This window comes from Rhinolophus ferrumequinum, chromosome X, assembly GCF_004115265.2.
Source record: "Rhinolophus ferrumequinum isolate MPI-CBG mRhiFer1 chromosome X, mRhiFer1_v1.p, whole genome shotgun sequence".
NCBI lineage: Eukaryota > Metazoa > Chordata > Mammalia > Chiroptera > Rhinolophidae > Rhinolophus > Rhinolophus ferrumequinum.
This window is the reverse complement of record NC_046284.1, coordinates 74027892-74050617: the sequence shown is the minus strand read 5'-3', so window position 1 is coordinate 74050617 and position 22726 is coordinate 74027892. Positions and strand designations below refer to the sequence as shown.

The window sequence follows — 22726 nt, the reverse complement described above, 5'->3', positions numbered from 1 at the left end:
ACTATAATTATATATATATATATGTATGTATGTATATGTATGTATATACTTACAAGAAGCGGAGTACAGCATTAGGAATAGAGGCATTGGAAATGTAATGTCTCTGTGCGATGTCAGAGGGATAGTGGATGGGGGGAGTGGGGTTCACACAGTGTGAGGGTTATAAATGATAAACGTCTAAGTATTACTTTGTCTTGTGCACCTGAAACTAATTAAAAAAAATCAAAAGAAAAAATCCTCAAATTAAAAAAGAAAAAGAAACTGTAGGCCTTCTCCACTGACTGATCCAGCGCGACGTCTCCAGCCATGAACCGGTTTGGTACCCGGTTAGTGGGAGCCACGGCGACCCCGTCACCGCCGCCGAAAGTCCGCAGTAATGAAAACCTCGACAAAATTGATGTCTCTGGATGATATCATCAAATTGAATCGAAAGGAAGGAAAGAAGCAGAATTTTCCGAGACTAAATAGAAGACTCCAGCAAAGTGGCGCCCGGCAATTCAGGATGAGAGTACGATGGGGAATCCAACAGAATTCTGGTTTTGGTAAGAATAGTCTGAGTCGTAGAGGAAGAGTGATGCCTGGAAAGAAACGTCCTTACGGAGTTATCACTGGACTTGCAGCTAGGAAAGCAACTGGAATTCGAAAAGGAATTAGCCCTATGAATCGACCACCTCTAAGTGATAAGAATATAGAACGATATTTTCCAGCATTAAAAAGGAAGGCAAACCTTCTGAGACAAAATGAAGTGCAGAGAAAAACAGTTGCAGTTCTCAAGAGATCTAACCAGCTAAATAGAAAAAAATAACATTCCAGCCAATTATACCAGGAGTGGAAATAAATTAAGTCACCAGAAAGACACTCGTCAGGCAACTTTTCTTTTCAGAAGAGGCCTGAAGGCTCAGGCCCAGTTGAACACAGAACAACTGCTAGACGATGTAGTAGCAAAGAGAACTCGTCAATGGCGAACTTCCACCACAAATGGAGGAATTTTGACTGTGTCCATTGATAACCCTGGAGCAGTGCAGTGCCCAGTAACTCAGAAACCACGATTAACTCGTACTGCTGTACCCTCATTCTTAACAAAACGGGAGCAGTCTGATGTAAAGAAAGTTCCTAAAGGTGTCCCCCTGCAATTTGACATAAATAGTGTTGGAAAACAGACTGGGATGACTTTGAATGAACGATTTGGGATCCTGAAGGAACAAAGAGCCACTCTCACGTTCAACAAAGGAGGAAGCCGCTTTGTAACCGTGGGATAGATCCCATGTCAAAGGGACTTTTGGAGTGATGACTCTGTTTAAAAAGTTGAATTGCTTGAAGAGTTTATCACAGAAATTCAAGGAACTTTATTTCAAAATATTCACAAGGCTAGATTACTCTTATTTTTATTTTTGAAGTTTTTTTTTTAAAAAAAAACATGTATAAATCGTGCCCTGAAAGAATAACAGGGAATATACCTATCTGTTCTTAAAGATTTCTTGGTTGGCCCAGACAGAACAGTTCTGTTTAACTTTTTTGGTTTCTCATGAAGCAGGAAGAAGACAGAAAGAGAAATTAATTATTTTTATGATAGTGGTATTTAGGATCTCATCTCCTTGGCCCATTTTTTACACTTTGCCATGATAAATCTTGGTCTTCAGAAATATGAGTAGGTCCCTTTGTTGCTGTCACTTATTCTTTAATAGATAGTGTTGATGTAATAAGTACAGTTGACTTTCATTAGCGCTATTAAAAAAATTAGAATTCTACTTTTGGGTTTTAAGATTTATGGGAATATCTGGAACTTGGCTCGTTTTTCAGATAGTATTAGGTCAATCCTCTAGAGTTGTAAATCTTTAAAGTTGAAATTTTAACAAGAAAGGTGACTCTAGGCATTAGTCTCAGTTTAAAATGTTGCTGTTTGAAGGCCATAAATGCATGTTTACAAAATTATCTAGTAGAGCCTTGGAGAAGATCCAATGTAAAAATCTGACAGTTTGTGTAAGTAAATGAAAAAAGCATGAGAGGAAATAGGTTGAAGACAGGTACTGGTAACTGAGGTGAAAAACTTTAAAACCCAGGTCATAGCTATACTGTTTGGATTTATGGTAATCTTGAGTCTAGTGTCCACAAAGAAGTCTCCAAATGACATTTAGAAAAATTAAAATGAGTCCCTTAGATATTCTGATAGTAAAATTCATAGCCATAAAGTCTTATACTTCTTATTCGAAAAGTTAAATTTATCAGCATTTAAGCTTGCTAAATAAACAGTATACAGCTCCAAAAACAAAACTAGTATATGTCACAAAGAAAAAAATGCAAAATGAGACTAGGGTAACATCATAACCTTATTTTATACCTTTCACTCTTACTTCTTGTGTAAAGTTCAGGCGTTTAGGGTGAGAAAAGGTCCCCCGACCCAGCCACACTCTGGAGGGGAAGGAGTTAGTTTGCTGTGCCAAGCTAGTGCTGAGTCCTCAGATGGTTGTAATCTACAAGCTATGGTATAATGCCAAAATGCAGCAAAATACCCAGCTACAAGTTTGGTCGTTTTGAAGCTAACCTTTTGGTTTGCTATAATGTTAAAACCTCTAAGTAGGTGTTAGCTTCCCTAGAGTGTATTATTAGAGTTGATTTCCCCTATAAAAAAAACAAACAAAAACAAAAAGCGAAACAAAACATTAAGTTATAACTCCTGCCTGCCTTGCATTGTATACTAGATTTCATTGTTGTCTCCCATGCTCCTTGGGTTACGTGGTTCATGCTACCCACGGAAAGCTATCAAAAATAGTTTCATGCTTATTATACCAAAGAATTAAATCTGATCCTTAATATCTGGTATTTTGCCAGTAAGTCTACTGATAAAGGATTATTGGAAGCCAGTCACACAATTTGGAAATAAACTTTAGTCTCTTTTTAGGCCAAGGACTCACTGCAAAACATTTTTGCAAGAATGAATGCTTAGATTTGATCCATGAACAATACATTTTAGACTGGTTTAGAATTTCTGATAGCTTATTTTAAAGCAAAGGAAAAACAACTGAGCACGAGTTTGCTGTCTATAGAACAATTTGTGAAAATATGGTATAAAGATGTTTTCATTGTCTTGTTATTTTAAATATTGTACAAAGCTATTATTAATGCATTTTTTTTGAAAAACCTTAAAAATTGCCCCAAATATTGACATTAAGTTCATCAAACAACAGTGTCCTTGGTATATTAAACTTTTGCTCTTCATGCAAAAAAAAAAAAAAAAAAAAAAAAAAAAGAAACTGTAGTACATTTATACAATGGAGTATTACACAGCCATAAAGAAGAAATCTTACCACTTGCAACAACATGGATGGACCTAGAGAACGTTATGTTAAGTGAAATAAGTCAAACAGAGAAAGACAAATACCATATGATCTCACTTTTATGTGGAATCTAAAGAAAAGAATAAGTGAATGAACTAATCAGAAACTGTTTTGGAGACATAGAGGAAAAACTGAACGTTGCTAGATAGGAGGGGGGTGGGGATAAGGGCGAAGGTCAGGGGATTAGAAAACAGTCAGTAACCACAAGATTGCCACGGGGTTCTGAAAATAAATTTGGGGAATGTAATCAATAATGTTGTAAAGATTTTGTAGGGTATCCGATGGACACTTGTCTCATTAGGGAGACCACCTCAGGGATGATGTAGATGCTTGATCACTGCATTGTACACCTGAAGCTGAAGCTGAACAATAATGAATGTCTACTACAAGTTTGTATGTATATGTATATGTATATATATGTATATGCATGTGCTTACAAGTAGCTGGGTACAGCATTAGGAATAGAGTCAGTGGAAAAGTAATGGCTCTGTGCGATGTCAGAGGGATAGTGGATGGAGGGGGTTCACACAGTGTGAGGGATATAAAAGATAAACACCTAAGTATTACTTTGTCTTGTGCACCTGAAACTAATAAAAAAATTTGAATAATAATAATATATCAAAGAACACAGAAAAAAATAAATAAGGAAAGATAGCTTAGGCAATAGAGCTGAGCAGATGAAGGAAAGATGTCACTACATCGAAGACAGAAATCTGAAAATGACACAGATGGAAGAAGAGAGAGACTTGAGAGTTAAAAGAAATGAAAGGACCCTAAAAGAACTTTCTGACTCCATCAGAAACAGCAATATAAAAATAATGGGTATACCAGAAGGAGAAGAAAGGGAGAAGGGAACAGAGAGTGTATTCAAACAAATAGTCAACAAGGACTTCCCAAACTTGTGAAAAGAACTGCATCCTCAAACCCAAGAAGCAAATAGAATACCTAATTGCCTCAATCCAAACAGGCCCTTTCCATGGCACATTGTATTGAAGCTGTCTAAAATCAACGACAAAGAAAGAATCCTCAAGGCTCCCAGGGAGAAGAAAACTGTAACCTACAAAGAAAAGCCCTTTATATTATGATCAGATTTTTCAGGATAAACTTTACAAGCCAGAAGTAAGGGGGATCCAATATTCAAACTAATGAAACAGATAAATTATGAGCCAATAATAATATATTTAGAAAAGATATCCTTTAGATATGAAGGAGGAATAAAGACCTTTCCAGACATACAGAAGCTGAGGGAATTTTCTAACACACGACCTACACTAAAAGAAATACACAAGGAGGTTATTTGACCTGAAACGAAAAAGCAAAAGAATAAAAAACCATGAGTAGTATTATGAAAAGACAGATAGAAGCAGGAAATGGCAACCCCTACACCAAATAACACACTCTACACTTAAAGATAACATACAGAGTAAAGAAGAAAGACACTTTTAAAAAAGAGAATAAAGACAACTTGCTACTGCAGCACAGAAATCAAACCACAGAATAAATAGAGATAATCTGTAACAACAGAACATAAAAGGAGAGAGAGTAAATGTCTTAACTGGCACAAGGAAATGGAGAAAGTAATCAAGCGGAAGAAATGGAATATTCTATCTATGAAAATTCTTTTACATAAACTTAATGGTAACCACTCAAAAAAAAAAAAAATCCAGAGGTGAAATATGTAAAATGAAAAAGAAAATCATGGGGAAATATTATAAAATACCACCACACCAAAATAATAGACAGCAACAAAAAGGCAAAGAAAAATCGAGGCAGCATCCTACCAGAAAACCAGAGATTGAATGAAAAGAAATCCTCATATATGAATAATCACCCTAAATGTAAATAGACTGAACTCACCAATAAAACGGCACAGAGTAGCACAATGGATCAAACAGCTAAACCCATCCATATGTTGCCTCCAAGACACATATCTCACCTACACGGACACATATAGACTCAAGGTGAAAGAGTGGAAATTAACAAACCAAGCAAACAGCATTCAGAAAAAAGCACGTTTAGCTATAATGATATCAGATGAAACAGTCTTCAGGATAAAAAATGTAACAAGAGACACAGATGGGCATTTCAGAATGATAAATGGGAATTACAACAAGAAGACATAACATTCATTAGTATTTATGCCCCCAATCATGGAGCACTGAAATATACAAAGCCACTACTAACAGAACTAAAGGGAGAAATTAACCAAAACACAATTATAGTAGAGGATCTAAATACATCATTGACAGCTATAGATAGATGATCCAAACAGAATATGAGTAAGAAAACATTAGCCCTAAATGACACATTAGACCAAATAGAGCTAATTGACATTTATAGAGCACTTCATCCTAGAACATCACACTATACATTCTTTCATGAGGTACATGGAACACTGTCAAGGATACACCATATATTGGGACAAAAATCTAGCCTCAGCTAATTTAAGAAGAATGAAATCATAAAAAACATATCTTTGATCACAAGGCTTTGAAATTGGATATCAATGGCAAAAAGAAAGCAAGAAAAACCACAAATATGGGAAGATTAAATAATATACTTTTAAAGACTAGGTCAAAGTAGAAATAAGTGGAGAGATCAAAAGATACATGGAAACAAATGACAATGAAAATACATCCTACCAAAATTTTTGGGATGTAGTGAAAGCAGTTTTGAGAGGGAAATTTATATCATTACAAGCCTATCTCAAGAAAGAATAAAAATCCCAGATAAATAACCACACATTACACCTTAAAGAACTAGAAAAAAAAGAAAAACTGAAACCCAAAGTCAGCAGAAGGAAGGAAATAATAAAAATCAGAGCAGAAATAAGTGAAATACAGAATAGAAAAACAGAAAAAACAATGCAAGAAAGAGGTGGTCTTGAAAAGATTGATAAAATTGACATACACTTGGACAGACTCACTAAAATAAAAAGAGAAAAGACACAAATAAACAAAATCAGAAATGAAAGAGGGGAAGTTACCACAGATGCCACAGAAATACAAAGATCATTGAAGAATACTATGAAGGATTATATGTCACAAATTCAATACCCTAGAAGAAATGGACATGTTCTTAGAAACACAAAGCCTTCCCAAGGCTGAATCACAAAGAAATGGAAAATCTAAATAGACTGATCATCAGTAAGAAATTCAATCAGTCATCAGAAACTTCCTCAAAATCAAAAGTCCAGGACCTGATGGCTTCACTAGGGAATTCTACCAAACAATGAAAGAGAATCTAATACATGATCTACTCAAACTTTTCCAAAAATAGAAGTAGAGACAACACTCCCTAACGCATTTTATGAGGCCAACATTATCCTGATCCAAAACCTGGTAAGTGTAACACAAGAAAAGAAAATTACGGACTAACATCTATGATGAATACAGGCATAAAAATCCTAAACTAAATTCTAACAAATCCAAAGCAACAATGCAATAAAAAGATTATACATCACAAGTGACATCATCAAAATGGCGGCGTGAGATGAGCCTCTGTAAAGTTCCCCTGGAATTTACAACTAATCGAACAACAACAACTTCACAAAGGACTCCCTGCACAGAAGTCAGGCAAGACGAAGAAGCCCACTACTGAATTCACCTAAAGGTGGCCGAATCTCGTGAGCAGGGGTGGAGGGAAGGGAGAAGTGCGGAGACTGAGCCTCGCTGACGAAGGACGCCGACCTAGCTCAGTTCTCTGAGCTCGCTGCATCCTGGAACTACCTCAACTGCAGGAGAGGGAAGAACTCGGACTGCTAGGGCTCAGCTTATGACCCACAGGGCTGAGGAGGCAGCATACAACATGGCTGAACCCAACACTCATGGCAGAGACTGCAGAGAAAAGACTGAGGGAAGAAGGCTGAAAACAGTGGTTTAAGCACTCACTGCCGAGAAAGAACGGAAGACTTAGGCACTGAGACTAGCCGTCCCTCCCTACCCTGCCAGAGCTCACCGTACCCCCACCTGCCCAGTGATAGAAGCAGAACAGTAGCAGTGTCAGATCAAAAGAATAGAATATTTGCTATTCTGAGAACTGTGGACTGCAGACACAGATTCGCAGCCAAACTAGTGCTGGCAAGGAGGAGGGAGTTGTGAAAGCAGGACCGGCTGTGGTGGTGGTTGCCTCCATTGCTCTTGGCCACCTCTCACAACTCACCCCACAACTGGCCCCACCTATCTAGGCAGATCCCTGCAGGAGTAAACAGAGCTGCTGAAACATACAGGCTCTGAATCTGGTGCAGGAAGAGCTTTGGAAATTCAAAAGCTCTCCGCATACCCACACGGACACTGCGCCCTGTGACCCAGGCAAACTATTAACAGAGGAGAAGTCTGTCTACCAGGGAATCCCCACCTTCCGTGAGAAGCTGGAATAGTGCAGAGAAAACGTAGCACAACCGTGTGCAAGATAAAAAAAAAAAAGCTGCAGTCGGAGAGAAAATAAAACATTCTACCTAAAAGTAATGGAAAACAAAAGAAAGACCTCTTCCTATCAACCTCTTGCAGAAGCCACTCCTGTAGATATCTAGGAAGAGAAATAATAAATCAGTAATTGCCATGAATAACCAAGGCAACAAGACAGCTCAGAAAGAAAGTGAGAAGTCTCCAGAAAAGGAACTTAAAGATATGGAAATATGTGACTTAAATGACAGAGAATTCAAGATTGCAGTTCTGAAAACACTCAATGAGATGCAAGAAAACACAGAAAGGCAGTTTAATGAACTCAGACGCAATCAAAGAACAACATGAGCATTTTACGAAACAGATTGAAATTTTAAAAAGAACCAAATAGAATTTCTGCAGATTAAGAACTCAATAGAAGAAACTAAGATTAAATAACCAGCTTAGGTAGTAGAGTTGACCAGATGGAAGAAAGAATCAGTGACATCAAAGATAGAAACCTGGAAATTACACGGATGGAAGAAGAAAGAGACTTGAGACTTAAAAGAAATGAAAGAACTCTACAAGAACTTTATGACTCCATCAGAAAGAGCAATATAAGAATAATGGACATACCAGAAGGAAAAGATAGAGAGAAGGGAACACAGAATATATTCAAAAAAATTGTTGGTGAGAACTTCCCAAACTTGTGGACAGAACTGGATCCTCGAATCCAAGAAGCAAATAGAACACCTAATTACCTCAATCCCAACAGACCTCCAAGGCACATTGTATTGAAGCTGTCTAAAACCAACGACAAAGAAAGAATCCTCAAAGCAGCCAGGGAAAAGAAGACGGTACCTACAAAGGAAAGCCCATTAGATTATCATCAGATTTTTCAGCAGAAACTCTACAAGCCAGGAGGGAACCAAATATTCAAACCATTCAAAGAGAGAAATAATGAGCCAAGAATAATATATCCAGGAAAGATATCCTTTAGATATGAAGGAGGAGGGGTGGCCGGTTAGCTCAGCTGGTTAGAGCGTGGTGCTCTTAACAACAAGGTTGCCGGTTCAATCCCCACATGGGCCACTGTGAGCGGCACCCTCTACAACTAGATTGAAACAACTACTTGACTTGGAGCTGATGGGTCCTGGAAAAGCACACTTAGAATGAAGAAGGAATAAAGACCTTTCCAGACATACAGAAGCTGAGGGAATTTTCTAATACATGACCTGCACTACAAGACATACTAAAGGAGGCTATTCGACCACCATCAACAGGGACAATTTGTGGCAACCAAAACATAAAAAGGGGAGAGTAAAGACCTGAACCGGAATATGGGAATGGAGAAAGTAAGCGTACTAAAGAAAATGGAATACTCTAAATATCAAATTTTCTTTTACATAAACTTAAGGGTAACCACTCAAAAAAAAATCCAGAACTGAAACATATACTGTAATAAAAGAAGAAACAGAGGGAAACATCTTAGAATACCACCACACAGAAATAATAGACAACAACAAAAAGGCAAAGAAACAATGGAAACACAGCCTTACCAAAAAAACTAAACATAGAATGACAGGAAATCCTCACATATCAATAATCACCCTAAATGTAAATGGACTGAACTCACCAATAAAAAGACACAGAGTAGTAGATTGGATCAAAAAACAAAACCCAACCATATGCTGTCTCCAAGAGACACATCTCAGCTACAAGGACAAGCATAGACTCAAATTGAAAGGGTGGAAATTTACACTCCAAACAAATGGTACCCAGAGAAAATCAGGTGTAGCCATAATGATATCAGATGAAACAGACTTCAGGGTGAAAAAGATAACAAGAGACGAAGATGGACATTTCATAATGGTAAAAGGGACTATACAACAAGAAGACATAACAGTCAACAATATTCATGCCCCCAATCAGGGAGCACCGAATTATACCAAGTAACTCCTAACAGAACTAAAGGGAGAAATTGACCAAAACACAATTATACTAGGGGACTTAAATACATCATTGACAGTTATGGATAGTGTGGGGAGCCATAATTTCTTGTTATTCTGAAGCCTTGCAGACTGGCTCAGTTTATGATTAACTTGTTTCAGCTCCTAAGGCATTATCTCTGCCTGCACCTGGAGGATGCTTCCAAGCTGCTGAGGAATGAGGTGGGAGTAACCGGTTCCCGGACACTGAGGACTGAAGTTTAGCAGGATAATTGGTGGGCTTTGTCATGAGATAATGACTTTGGGGAAGTTTCAGTGATTTTGTAGTTTCTAAGTAGAAGTTAAAAATTTACTCTTAATGAGGTAATGCACACTCGTGATTGTTCAGCTGCACGTACACAGATGGTATAAATTGGTGAAGGAAAGTAAACTCGGTGCTTCAGCATCACTGAAGACCGGCCGCATCATCATTTGTGGGAGTGTCTTTTTTCATTCCCACTCCCCCATTCAGGTACTGTTCGATTTGTGGCAGCTGACACGCCACAGGATAGATCATCCAAACAGAAAGTAAATAACGAAATAGCAGCCCTAAATGACACATTAGAGGAAATGGACATAACTGACATATATAGAGCACTTCATGCTAAAACATCAGACTATACATTCTTTTCTAGTGTACCTGGAACATTCTCAAGGATAAACCATATATTGGGACATAAAATCGGTCTCAGCAAATTTAAGAAGATTGAAATCATACCAAGCGTATTCTCTGAACACAAGGCTTTGAAATTAGGTATCAACTGCAAAATGAAAGCAGGAAAAACACAAATACATGGAGATTAAACAACATACTTTTAAAGAACGACTGGGTCAAAGAAGAAATTAGAGGAGAGATGAAAAGATTCATAGAAACAAATGCCAATGAAAATACATCCTACCAAAATTTTTGGGATGCAGCGAAAGTAGTTTTAAGAGGGAAATTTATATCATTACAGGCCTATCTCAAGAAACAAGGAAAATCCCAAATAAATAACCTCATGTTACACCTTAAAGAACTAGAAAAATAAGACCAAGTGGAACCCAAGGTCAGCAGAAGAAAGGAAATAACAAAAGTCAGAGCAGAACTCAATGAAATAGACAACAAAAAGACAATAGAAAAAAATTAATGTGACAAAGAGCTGATTCTTTGAAAAGATTAACAAAATTGACAAACCCTTGGCTAGACTAAGATAAAAACAGAGAAGACACTAACTAACAAAATCAGAAATGAAAAAGGGGAAGTTATCACGGACACCATAGAAATACAAAGGATCATCCAAGAATACTATGAAGGACTATATGCCACCAAATTCAATAACCTAGAAGAAATGGACAAGTTCTTAGAAACATATAGCCTTTCAAGGCTGAACCATGAAGAACCGGAAAATCTAAACAGACCGATCAACAGTAACGAAATTGAATCAGTCATACAAAACCTTCCCGAAAGCAAAAGTCCAGGACCAGATGGCTTCACTAGTGACTTCTACCAAACCTTCAAAGAGGATATAACACCAATCCTGCTCAAACTCTTCCAAAAAATTGAAGAAGAGTCAGTACTCCCTAACTCATTTTACGAGGCCAACATTACCGTGATATCAAAACCTTGTAAGGACAACACAAAAAAAGAAAACTACAGACCAATATCTTTGATGAATACAGATGTAAAAATTCTAAACAAAATTCTAGCAAATCGAATACAACAATGCATTAAAAAGATCATTCATCACGACCAAGTGGGGTTCATCCCTGGGGCACAAGGATGGTTCAACATCCGCAAATCCTCAATATGATACATCACATAAACAAAATAAAGGACAAAAATTATATGATTATATCAATTGATGCATAAAAAGCATTTGACAAGATACGGCATCCGTTTATGATTAAAACACTTAATAAAATGGGTATAGAAGGAAAATACCTTAACATAATAAAGGCCATATATGACAAGCCCTCGGCTAATCTCATAATTAATGGTGAAAAACTGAAGCCCTGTGCTCTACGTTCAAGAACACGACGGGGCTGTCCCCTATTATCTCTGCTTTTCAACATAGTGTTGGAAGTCCTTGCCAGAGCAATCAGGCAACAGAAAGAAATAAAAGGCATCCAAATTGGGAATGAAGTAGTTAAATTATCACTCTTTGCAGATGACATGATGCTGTACATAGAAAACCCTAAAAACTCCACCAAACAGCTATTAGAAACAATCAACAAATACAGTAAAGTTGCTGGCTACAAAATCAACGTACAAAAGTCCATTGCATTCCTACATACTAACAATGAAATCTCAGAAAAAGAAATGCATAAAACAATTCCTTTTGTAATTGCAGCACAAAGAATAAAATACCTAGGAATAAACTTAACCAAGGATGTGAAGGACCTATACGCTGAAAACTATAAGACATTTTTGAAAGAAATTGAAGAAGACACAAAGAAATGGAAAGACATTCCGTGCTCATGGATGGGAAGAATCGACATAGTTAAAATGGCCATATTACTCAAAGCAATATAAGATTTAATGCCATCACCATCAAAATCCCAATGGCATTGTTTAAAGAAATAGAACAAAAAATCATCAGATTTGTTTGGAATCACAAAAGACCCTGAAGTGCCAAAGCAATCTTAAGAAAAATGAACAATACTGGAGGTATCACACTCCCTGTCTTTAGCTTGTACTACAGGGCTACAATAATCAAAACAACATGGTTTTGGCAGAAAAACAGACACATAGACCAATGGAATAGAATTGAGAACCCAGAAATAAAACCACATAAATATGGACAGATAATTTTTGACAAAGAAGCTAAAAATATACAATGGAGGAAAGACAGCCTCTTCAATAAATGGTGCTGGGAGAATTGGAAAGCCACGTGCAAAAGAATGAAACTGGACTGCTATCTGTCACCATGTACCAAAATTAATTCAAAATGGATCAAAGACTTAAGCACAAGACCTGACACAATAAATTGCGTAGAAGAAAACATAGGTACTAAACTTATGGACCTTCGGTTCAAAGAGCATTTTATGAATTTGACTCCAAAGGCAATGGAAGTAAAAGCTAAAATAAGCGAATGGGACTATGTGAAACTTAAAAGCTTCTGCACAGCAAAAGGAACCATCAACAAAATAAAGAGGCAACCAACTGAATGGGAAAAGATTTTTGCAAACAGTGCTTCCGATAAGGGGCTAATATCCAAAATATACAAGGAATTCATGTAACTCAACAACAAAAAAACAGAGAACTCAATTGCAAAATGGGCAGAGGACCTGAAGAGACATTTCTCCAAAGAGGACGTACAAATGGCAAATAGACATATGATAAAATACTAAACATCACTAATCATCAGAGAAATGCAAATAAAAACCTCAATGAGATATCACCTCACCCCAGTCAGAATGGCTATCATCAACAAGACAAATAGTAACAAGTGTTGGAGAGGCTGTGGAGAAAAAGGAACCCTCATACACTGTTGGTGGGATTGCAGACTGGTGCAGCCATCATGGAAGGCAGTGTGGAGGTTCCTCAAAAAATTACGAATAGAATTACCATATGACCCAGCAATCCCTCTCGTGTGTATCTACCCAAAAAATCTGAAAACATTCATACATAAAGACACGTGTGCTCCAATGTTCATTGCAGCTTTGTTTACGGTGGCCAAGAAATGGAGACAACGAAAATGTCCTTCAATAGATGAATGGCTAAAGAAGTTGTGGTATATATACACAGTGGAAAACTATTCAGCGGTAAGAAAAGATGATATAGGAACATTTGTTACAACATGGATGGATCTTGAGAGTATGATGCTAATCGAAATAAGTCAGACAGAAAAAGCAGAGAACCATATGATTTCACTGATATGTGGTATATAAACCAAAAACAACAAAAGAATAAGACAAACAAATGAGAAACAAAAACTCATAGACACAGACAATAGTTTAGTGGTTACCAGAGGGTAAGGGGGTGGGGGATGGGAGAGGAGGGTAAGGGGGATCAAATACATGGTGGTGATGAAAGGAGAACTGACTCTGGATGGTGAACACACAACGGGATTTACAGATGATGTAATACAGAATTGTACAACTGAAATCTATGTAATTTCACTAACAATTGTCACCCCACTAAATTAAATTAAAAAAAAAAATATTATATATCACGACCAAGTGGGATTCGCCCCAGGGACACAAGGATGATTCAACAGATGCAAATTGATCAATGTGATACACCACATTAGCAAAATAAAGGGAAAAAATCATATGATTATATATATCAATAGATGCAGAAAATGTGTTTGACAAGTTACAACATCCATATGTAATTAAAACACTTAGTAAAAGTGGTATAAAAGGAAAATACCTTAACATAATGAAGGCCATATATGACAAACCCTCAGCTCATATCATAATTAACAGTGAAAAAAGGAAGCCCTATGCTCTATGTTCAGGAACATGACAGGGCGGTGCCCTATCACCTCTGCTTTTCAACATACTATTTGAAGTCCTAGCCTGACCAATCAGGCAAGAGAAAGCAATAAAAGGCACCCAAATAGGGAATGAAGAAATTAAGTTGTCAATTTTTGCAGATGACATGACGCTATATATAGAAAACCCCAAAGTCTCCAGCAAAAAAGCCATTAGAAACAATAAACAAATGCAGTAAATTTGCCAGCTACAAAATCAACTGACAAAAGTCCATTGCATTGCTATATACTAACAATGAAACTTCAAGAAAGAAATAAAAAAAAAAAGATTCCTTTTTCAATTGCAACAAAAAGAATAAATGGGGTAAATACCCTAGAATAAACTTAACCAAGGATTTGAAAGACCTGTACACTGAAAACTATAAGATATTTTAAGAAGAAATTGAAGAAGACCCAAAAAAATGGAAAGACATTTCATATTCATGGATTGGAAGAATCAACATAACTTAAAATGGCTATATTACCCAAAACAATATGCAGATTTTATGCAATCCCCATAAAAATATCAAGGACATTTTTAAAGAAAAGGAATAAAAAATCATCAGATTTGTATGGAACCACCAAAGACTGTGAATAGCCACAGCAATCCTAAGACAAAAGAACAATGCTGGAGGTATCACAGTCCCTGCCTTCAGCTTGTACTACAGGGCAACAATAATCAAAACATATGGTATTGGTAGAAAAACAGACACACAGACCAATGGAATAGAATTGAGAACCCAGATATAAACCCAGAAAATATGGTCAAATCATTTTCGACAAAGAAGCCAAAAACATACAAAAACATACATTTTATTACTTTTTTCCTATGTGGATAGGATCCCTAAGATGTCTGCATCTATTCAGAAATACCTTATTCTACTGTTTACTGCAAGTTAAATCAAGTTAGTTGAATCAGGCTAGATTTCATGGGAGAACAAATGGTAAAATTATCAGAAGCTTATCTACAGATTTTCTATTTCTTTTTTTTTTTTTTTAAGATTTTATTGGGGAAGGGAAACAGGACTTTATTGGGGAACAGTGTGTACTTCCAGGACTTTTTTTCCAAGTCAAGTTGTTGTCCTTTCAATCTTAGTTGTGGAGGGTGCCGTTCAGCTTCAAGTTGTTGTCCTTTCAGTCTTAGTTGTGGAGGGCGCAGCTCAGCTCCAGCTCCAGTTGCTGTTGCTAGTTGCAGGGGGCACAGCCCACCATCCCTTGCGGAAGTTGAACCGGCAACCTTGTGGTTGAGAGGACGCACTCCAACCAACTGAGCCATCTGGGAGCTCAGTGGCAGCTCAGCTCAATGTGTCATGTTCAATCTTAGTTGCTTGGGGCGGAGCCCACCATCCCTTGCGGGACTCGAGGAGTTGAACTGGCAACCTTGTGGTTGAGAGCCCACTAGGCCCATGTGGGAATCAAACCGGCAGCCTTCGGAGTTAGGAGCATGGAGCTCCAACCGCCTGAGCAACTGGGCCAGTCCAGATTTTCTATTTCAAATGTTTAGTTTTAGCAGTTTAAGAGCTGAGCAAACTCTGGTGAATTGATTTACTTTTCAACTCCCAAATCAAATGAATTGAAAATTAGAATTCCTGTTCATTAATTTACATTGGGAAGAACACTTGTATTTGCTTTTTCTTTCTTTTTTATTAGTTTATTGGCGTGACAATGGTTAGCAAAGTGCCATAGGTTTCAAGTGCACAATCCTGTATTACATCATCTATATATCATATTGTTCACCACACAGAGTCAGTTCTCCTTCTATCACTATATATTTGATCCCATCTATCCTTGTCTACCACCCTCCTCCCCCCTTACCCTCTGGTAACCACTAAACTGTTGTCTGTGTCTATGAGTTTTTGTTTTTTATTTGTTTGTCTTGTTCCTTTATTGCTTTCAATTTTATAACCCACATATCGGTGAAATCATATAGTTCTTGATTTTCTGTTTCACTTATTTTGCTTAGCATAGTAATCTCGAGATCCATCCATGTTGTCACAAATGGCACTATTTTTTCTTTTCTTATGGCACAACAGCATTCCATTGTGTATATATACCACATGTTCTTTATCCACTCATCTGTAGGACACTTTGATTGTTTCCATGTCTTGGCCACCATAAATAAGGCTGCAATGAACATCGGAGCACATATATCTTTATGGATAAAGGTTTTCAGATGTTTTGGGGTAAATATCCATGAGTGGGATTACTGGATCATATGGCAGTTCTATTCTTAATTTTTTAAGGAATGTCCACACTGCCTTCTATAGTGGCTGCACCAATCTTTGTTCCTACCAACAGTGTGTGAGGGTTCCTTCTTCTCCACAGCCTCTCCAACACTTGTTATTGTCTTGTTGATGATAGCCATTCTCACTGGTGTGAGGTGATACCTCATTGTGGTTTTTAGTCTCATTTCTCTGATAATTAATGATTTGTATGGAACTACAAAAGCTCCCAAATATCCAAAGCAATCTGTAGAAAAAGAATAATGTTGGAGTTATCATACTCCCTGACTTCAGCTTGTACTACAAGACAACAAAATCAAAGCAGTAAGGTATTGGCAGTAAAACAGACACACAGACTAATAGAATGGAATTGGAAACCCAGAAATAAACCCACATAAATATGGACACGTAAGTTTTGACAAAAGAGCCAAAAATATACAATGGAGAAAAGACAGCCTCTTCAATAAATGGTGCCTGGAGAATTGGAAAGCCATATATCAAAGAATGATACTAGACTGCTATCTGCCACTGTGTACCAAAATTAACTCAAAATGGGTGAAAGACCTAAACATAAGACCTGAAACAATAAACTTTATAGAGAAAAACATAGGTACTAAACTTATGGATCTTATGAATTTGACCTCAAAAGCAAGGAAAGTAAAAGCTAAAATAAATGAATGGGACTGCAGTAGTACCTCGGTTTTCGAACATCTCCGTTGATGAACATTTCGGTTTATGAACGCCGTAAACCCAGAAGTAAGTGCTTCAGTTTTCGAACACGCCTTGGAAGTCGAACATGTCACGCGACTTCCGCTGAGTGAAAGATCCTGAGGTCTAGCTGTTGGCTGTTTTCGAAAATTTCAGAACTCGAACAGTCTTCCAGAATGGATTATGTTAAAAAACCGAGGTACCACTGTATATCAAACTGAAAAGCTTCTGCACTGAAAAAGAAACCACCAACAAAATAAAGAGCCAACCAACCAAATGGGAGAAGATATTTGCAAACAGTGCCTGTGATAAGAGGCTAATATTCAAAATATATAAGGAATTCATACAACTCAACAAGAAAAAAAAAACAATCCAATTAAAAATTGGGCAAAAAACCTGAATAGACATTTATCCAAAGAGGACATACAGATGGCCAACAGACATATGAAAAGATGTATTTTCATATGCAACCCCTCTGTGTATAAAAAAATAAAACACAGAAAATGAATTAATTATAAGAAACTGGTAACTACAGAGAAAAGAAATTCCTGTTGATTTGGGAGATATTTCTTACAAACTGTGATAGTGTTTCTCCAGTATAAAAATATCTCTTTCCATTCATTGAAGCACATGTATCAACCAGATGCAGTAAAATTCCAGTGCTGACAAATGTCATCTTCTAACTTTACTTCTTCTAGATTCCATGAGGAATTCTACCTATCTCTATGTCTTATTCACATGTTTCGAATATTCAATATTATCCTATATCTAACATTTAATTGAGCTGTAGGGTAGTGTCTTCCTACCATGTTAATTGCACAAATAAAATATTTTGAGATCAGAATGTTTAATAAGCTACAGTTACTGTCATTATTTCTGTGTTCATTCTGAGTAACTTTATTTTTAGGAAGTGACATTTCCTAACTTTCACCCCATATTTTAGGGATATAGACTAGTAGTGAAACTTCTGCTCTCTAGCTACTGACATTACCTTTTTACCATGATACAATACTTGATGCCATATTTAATGCTTCCACACCCATCTCTACAAAAACTCTCATTCCCTGGTCGGCTCGGTGGCTCAGGCAGTTGGAGCTCCGTGTTCCTAACGCCGGCGGCTGGCGGTTCAATTCCCACATGGGCCAGTGGGCTATCAACCACAAGGTGGCCAGTTGGACTCCTGGACTCCCGCAAGGGATGGTGGCCTCCGCCCCCTGCAACTAAGATTGAACACGACACCTTGAGCTGAGCTGCCACTGAGCTCCCAGATGGCTCAGTTGGTTGGAGCGCGTCCTCTCAACCACAAGGTTGCTGGTTTGACTCCCTTGGGGGATGGTGGGCTGCGCCCCCTGCAGCTGGCAGAGGCAGGTGGACCTGGAGCTGAGCTGCGCCCTCCACAACTGAGATTGAAAGGACAACAACTTGACTTGGAAAAAGTCCTAAAGTCCTGTTCCCCTTCCCCAATAAAATAAAATAAAACAAAAAACCTCTCATTCCCTTTGAATTTTGTTATTAGAAAGTAGTTAAGTCAGACGATGATTTGAAAAAAAGGAATCATTTATTCTTTCAAACATTTGATGGGCATCACTATGTATTAGCCACTGAGGATGTGGCATTAAACAAACTAAAAAGGTCCTTACCCTTATGGGGGAGAAAGAGAATCAAAAGCCCAAGAATAAATCAGTAAAAACTACTTTAAGTATTATGAAGGAAAAGGACTGAATGCAATATGAAAGTAACAAGGGGACCTGATTCAAACTAGAGATTAGAAAAGGCATGAATTACCAATATAGCAAATTAATATTCTTTCGTCTTAAAGAAAAACTATCCATTCTAAACCTCACAGGTTCTACCACAAGCCAATTGGTTTCTTGACCACACTGAACTGCCTGGTTAATGAGAAACCTTAAATTCCTCAAAGAACCACATATCAATTTCAGTAGATAGAATTGGTGGCAATATCTGGATTGAGCTTTATTTAGTACCTCATTCTTTAGTATTGACATATATTTTGTCTTAACTTAAAACCTAAGGTCCCAAGTCTTTCTAATTTTCTCATATTAAAAGTTAAATTTTAAAGTTATTTTTTATCTTTTTCTTCAGCATTAATCAAATATAAACAAATTAAATAAAAATAAATAGTAAAAAATGAAATAAAGCTTTATCAAGTGAATGCAATTTAAATTGGTATAAATCTTTTCTAGGTAGGAATCTACTTATGAAAGACTAATGTTCTGAATAAATTATATTTTTTTGCCTTTCTGTTCATGTCATATCAAATAGGGTATTGTTTTTTGGTTTTTTCCCTTCTTCTACCCGCCCCCCACCAAAGCGGTTCAATCCCTTGTTTTTCAGTCTAGTTTTGTAGGACAAAGCTCCCTGGCCAATGCTGGTATCATGAGCCTTGCGCTCCTCTGGCTGAGGCAGTTAGTCTCCGGTCGTCTGTCAGCCGCTCACAGCAGCTCACAGCAGCTTTTGCCAGCTGCCAGACACTCACGCTGGCCACCAGTGTCTCGTGGCGGCACACAGTAGCCCATGGCAGCACAAAAGCCAGCGGCAACACAGAGCAGCCCAAACCGACCTCCAGCTGCTCAGGGCAGCCCAGCTCCAGGGAGAGCCGTTGTTCACAATCTTAACTGTAGAGGGCGCAGCTCACTGGCCCAAGAGGGAATCGAAGGGCAACCTAATCCTTAGGAGCACTGCACTCCAACCACCTGACCCCACTGGGCCAGCCCAGGTATTGTTTTTAAAGAGGAAATGATACCTCATCAGTCTTCAGGGGACCAAATGTTGGTACTTTACCTCATAAGTTGTACACTGGTTAGGTTTTGTCTACTACCATCATTACCACCAGGCATACCCACACCAACTTGCAAAGATATTTGAAATCACTGAGGTCATTCCTTTGGGTTAAAATAATGTGGTGCAGCATAGCATAGGTGTTGTTAAACAGACTTGGGTTAGAAGTTATGCTTTATGTGTTCTTAACCAAATGTCTCAACCTCTTCAAGTCACACTTTCTTCATATGTTGAATGGTGATAATTAAACCAACACATATGGCTTTATTGTAAGGATTACAAATCACTTAATATATGAAAAGTGTTTAGCATAAGCCTGACATGTTTGAAAAATAGTACTTGTCTTAGATGTGTACAATATCAATGATAGTCCCTTTGGTTAATATACTTTTGTTGTTATTATTTTAATGAATGGTAAAACTATTATTTTAATACATACTATTCCCCTTGGCTTTCACAGGTTCACTTTGACCAAAATTCCCTCAAGATTTCATTGGCTACACATTCTCCAGAACTGGTTTTAGCTTTGTTTTCACATCTTATTAGCTGTAGAATATGAGGTAACTCTATGTGTTTCATTCAGTTTCCTCTTCCACAAAAGAAAAATAATATTATGAACTCTATACAGTTACTGTGATAATGAATTATGATATAAATAAAAATGTTAATAATACAAAGCCCTATATTTTTATAAGTATTTTTATTTCTTCATAAAATATAAAAATGTTTTATCCATTTAAATCAATATTTCTTTAAAGAGACTATGGCTATTCCTTGATTTGAGAACAGACTGTTCTTACAGTGTTTATTTTTCTTGCTTGATAATTCTTTTCTTCCCCAGTTTTATTGATATATAATTGACATATAACATTGTGTACATTTAAGGTATGTAATGTGATAATTTCATACACATATATATTGTGAAATAATTATCATGAAAAGATTGGTTAAGATCTCCATCACCTCACACAGTTACCACTTTGTTTTTGTGGTGAGAACATTTAAGATACATTGTCTTAGGAAATTTCAAACATATAATAAAACACTTTTAACTATAGTAATCATGCTGTACAATACATCTTCAGAACCTACACATCGTATAAGCAGAAGTTTGTCCCTTCAACCAAGATCTCCCCAATTTACTTCCCCCTCAGTTCCTGGCAGTCATAATTTGTCTCTCTGTTGTTACAGATTTCACATTCATAATTTTTTAATTATTTATTTTTACAGTGAAAATTTTTTATATTTAGAATTAGCCCGCTGGACTCAGTTTAGATGATCCCAATTTTGTTGGCAATATCCAAAACATCACAGTCAGGAGCCAGTTGAACGTATGCTTTCTTCTCTCCATCAGGCCTGATCATGGTGGTGACCTTGGCCACATCAATGTCATAGAGCTTCTTCACAGCCTTTTTGACCTTGTGCTTGCTGGCTTTGACATTCACAATGAGAACAGGTGTAGTGTTGTCTTCTATCTTCATAGCTGACTCTGTCATTAGGGGGAACTTGATGATGGCACAGTGGTCAAGCTTGTTTCCTCTGGGGGTGCTCTTCCCAGGATATTTGGGCTCAGAGCTGCAGTGTCTTGGGCCTTTGGAAGTTGGGTGTTGTGCAGATCTTTTTATTTTAATTTAATTTGTGTGTGTGTGTGTGTGCGTGTGTGTGTGTGTGTGTGGCTGTGGACACTTTCTAGCACTGCTTTCTTTGCCTTCAAAGCCTTTGCTTTGGCTTCAGCTTTGGGAGTGGCAGGAGCTTTCTTCATTGCTTTCAATGCCATCTTCATGAAAAGACATGGGTTTAACATTATAAGATTCCACATATAAGTGAGATTATACCGTATTTTTCATTCTGACTTATTTCATTTAGCATAATGTTCTTATGGTACATCTGTGTTGTCTCTAATAACACAATTTCTGTCTTTTATATGGCTATACAATTATATATGTTATATATATATTTAATAATTACACTTTCTTTATCAATTAATCATCAATGGATACATAGGTATTGGCTAGTCTTTGCTATTGTGAATAATGCTGCAATGCACATGGGGGTGCAGATACCTACTCAAGATAGTGATTTCGATTCCTTCAGATATATAACAATAAGTGGGATTCTTAGATGCTATGGTAGTTCTACTTTTAATTTGGGGAAGTACCTCCATACAGTTTTCCACAGTAGCTATACTAATTTAAATCCCCACCAACTTTGCAACTGTTTGTTTTGTTTTTTTCACATCATCATAGCCAACACTTGTTGTCTTTTGACTTTTAGATAATAGTCATGCTAATATGTGTGAGGTGATATTTCATTGTGGTTTTGATTCACATTAGTGACAGTGAGCATCTTTTTTAATGTACCTATTAGCCATTTGTATGTCTTCTTTGGAAAAATGTCTATTCATATCCTCTGCACATTTTATTTTTTATTAAAGTTTATTGGGGTGACAAGTGTTAGGAAAGTTACATAGGTTTCAGGTATACAATTCTGTAAAACATCATCTGCATATCACATTGTGTGTTCACCATCCAGAGTCAATTCTCTTTTTATCCTCCTACATTTGATCCATTTTACCCTCATCTACTTACTACCCTTGTCCCCCCTACCCTCTGGTAACCACTAAACTATTGTCTCTGTATATGAGTTTTTGTTTCTTCATTTGTCAGTCTTGTTCCTTTGTAATTTTCAGTTTTATATATCACATATCAATGAAATCATATGGTTCTCAATTTTTCTGTCTCACTTATTTCACTTAGCATTATAATCTCAAGATCCATCCATGTTGTCACAAAGGACACTATTTGATCTTTTCTAATGGCAGAATAGTATTCTATT

General features: G+C 37.1%; 1 protein-coding gene and 1 pseudogene across 1 annotated transcript; one reads left to right on the top strand and one right to left on the bottom strand.

Annotated features, from left to right (window-relative positions):
* Positions 1–275: 275 nt before the first annotated feature.
* Positions 276–1357, top strand: LOC117029918 (UAP56-interacting factor-like). The gene is given in 3 exon segments (XM_033119245.1): positions 276–398; positions 400–796; positions 798–1357. Coding segments are annotated over 3 exon segments (951 nt in total). The 5' UTR covers positions 276–306; the 3' UTR covers positions 1260–1357.
* Positions 1358–21162: 19805 nt separating this feature from the next.
* On the bottom strand, positions 21163–21668 carry LOC117029382 (60S ribosomal protein L23a-like; annotated as a pseudogene).
* Positions 21669–22726: the final 1058 nt, after the last annotated feature.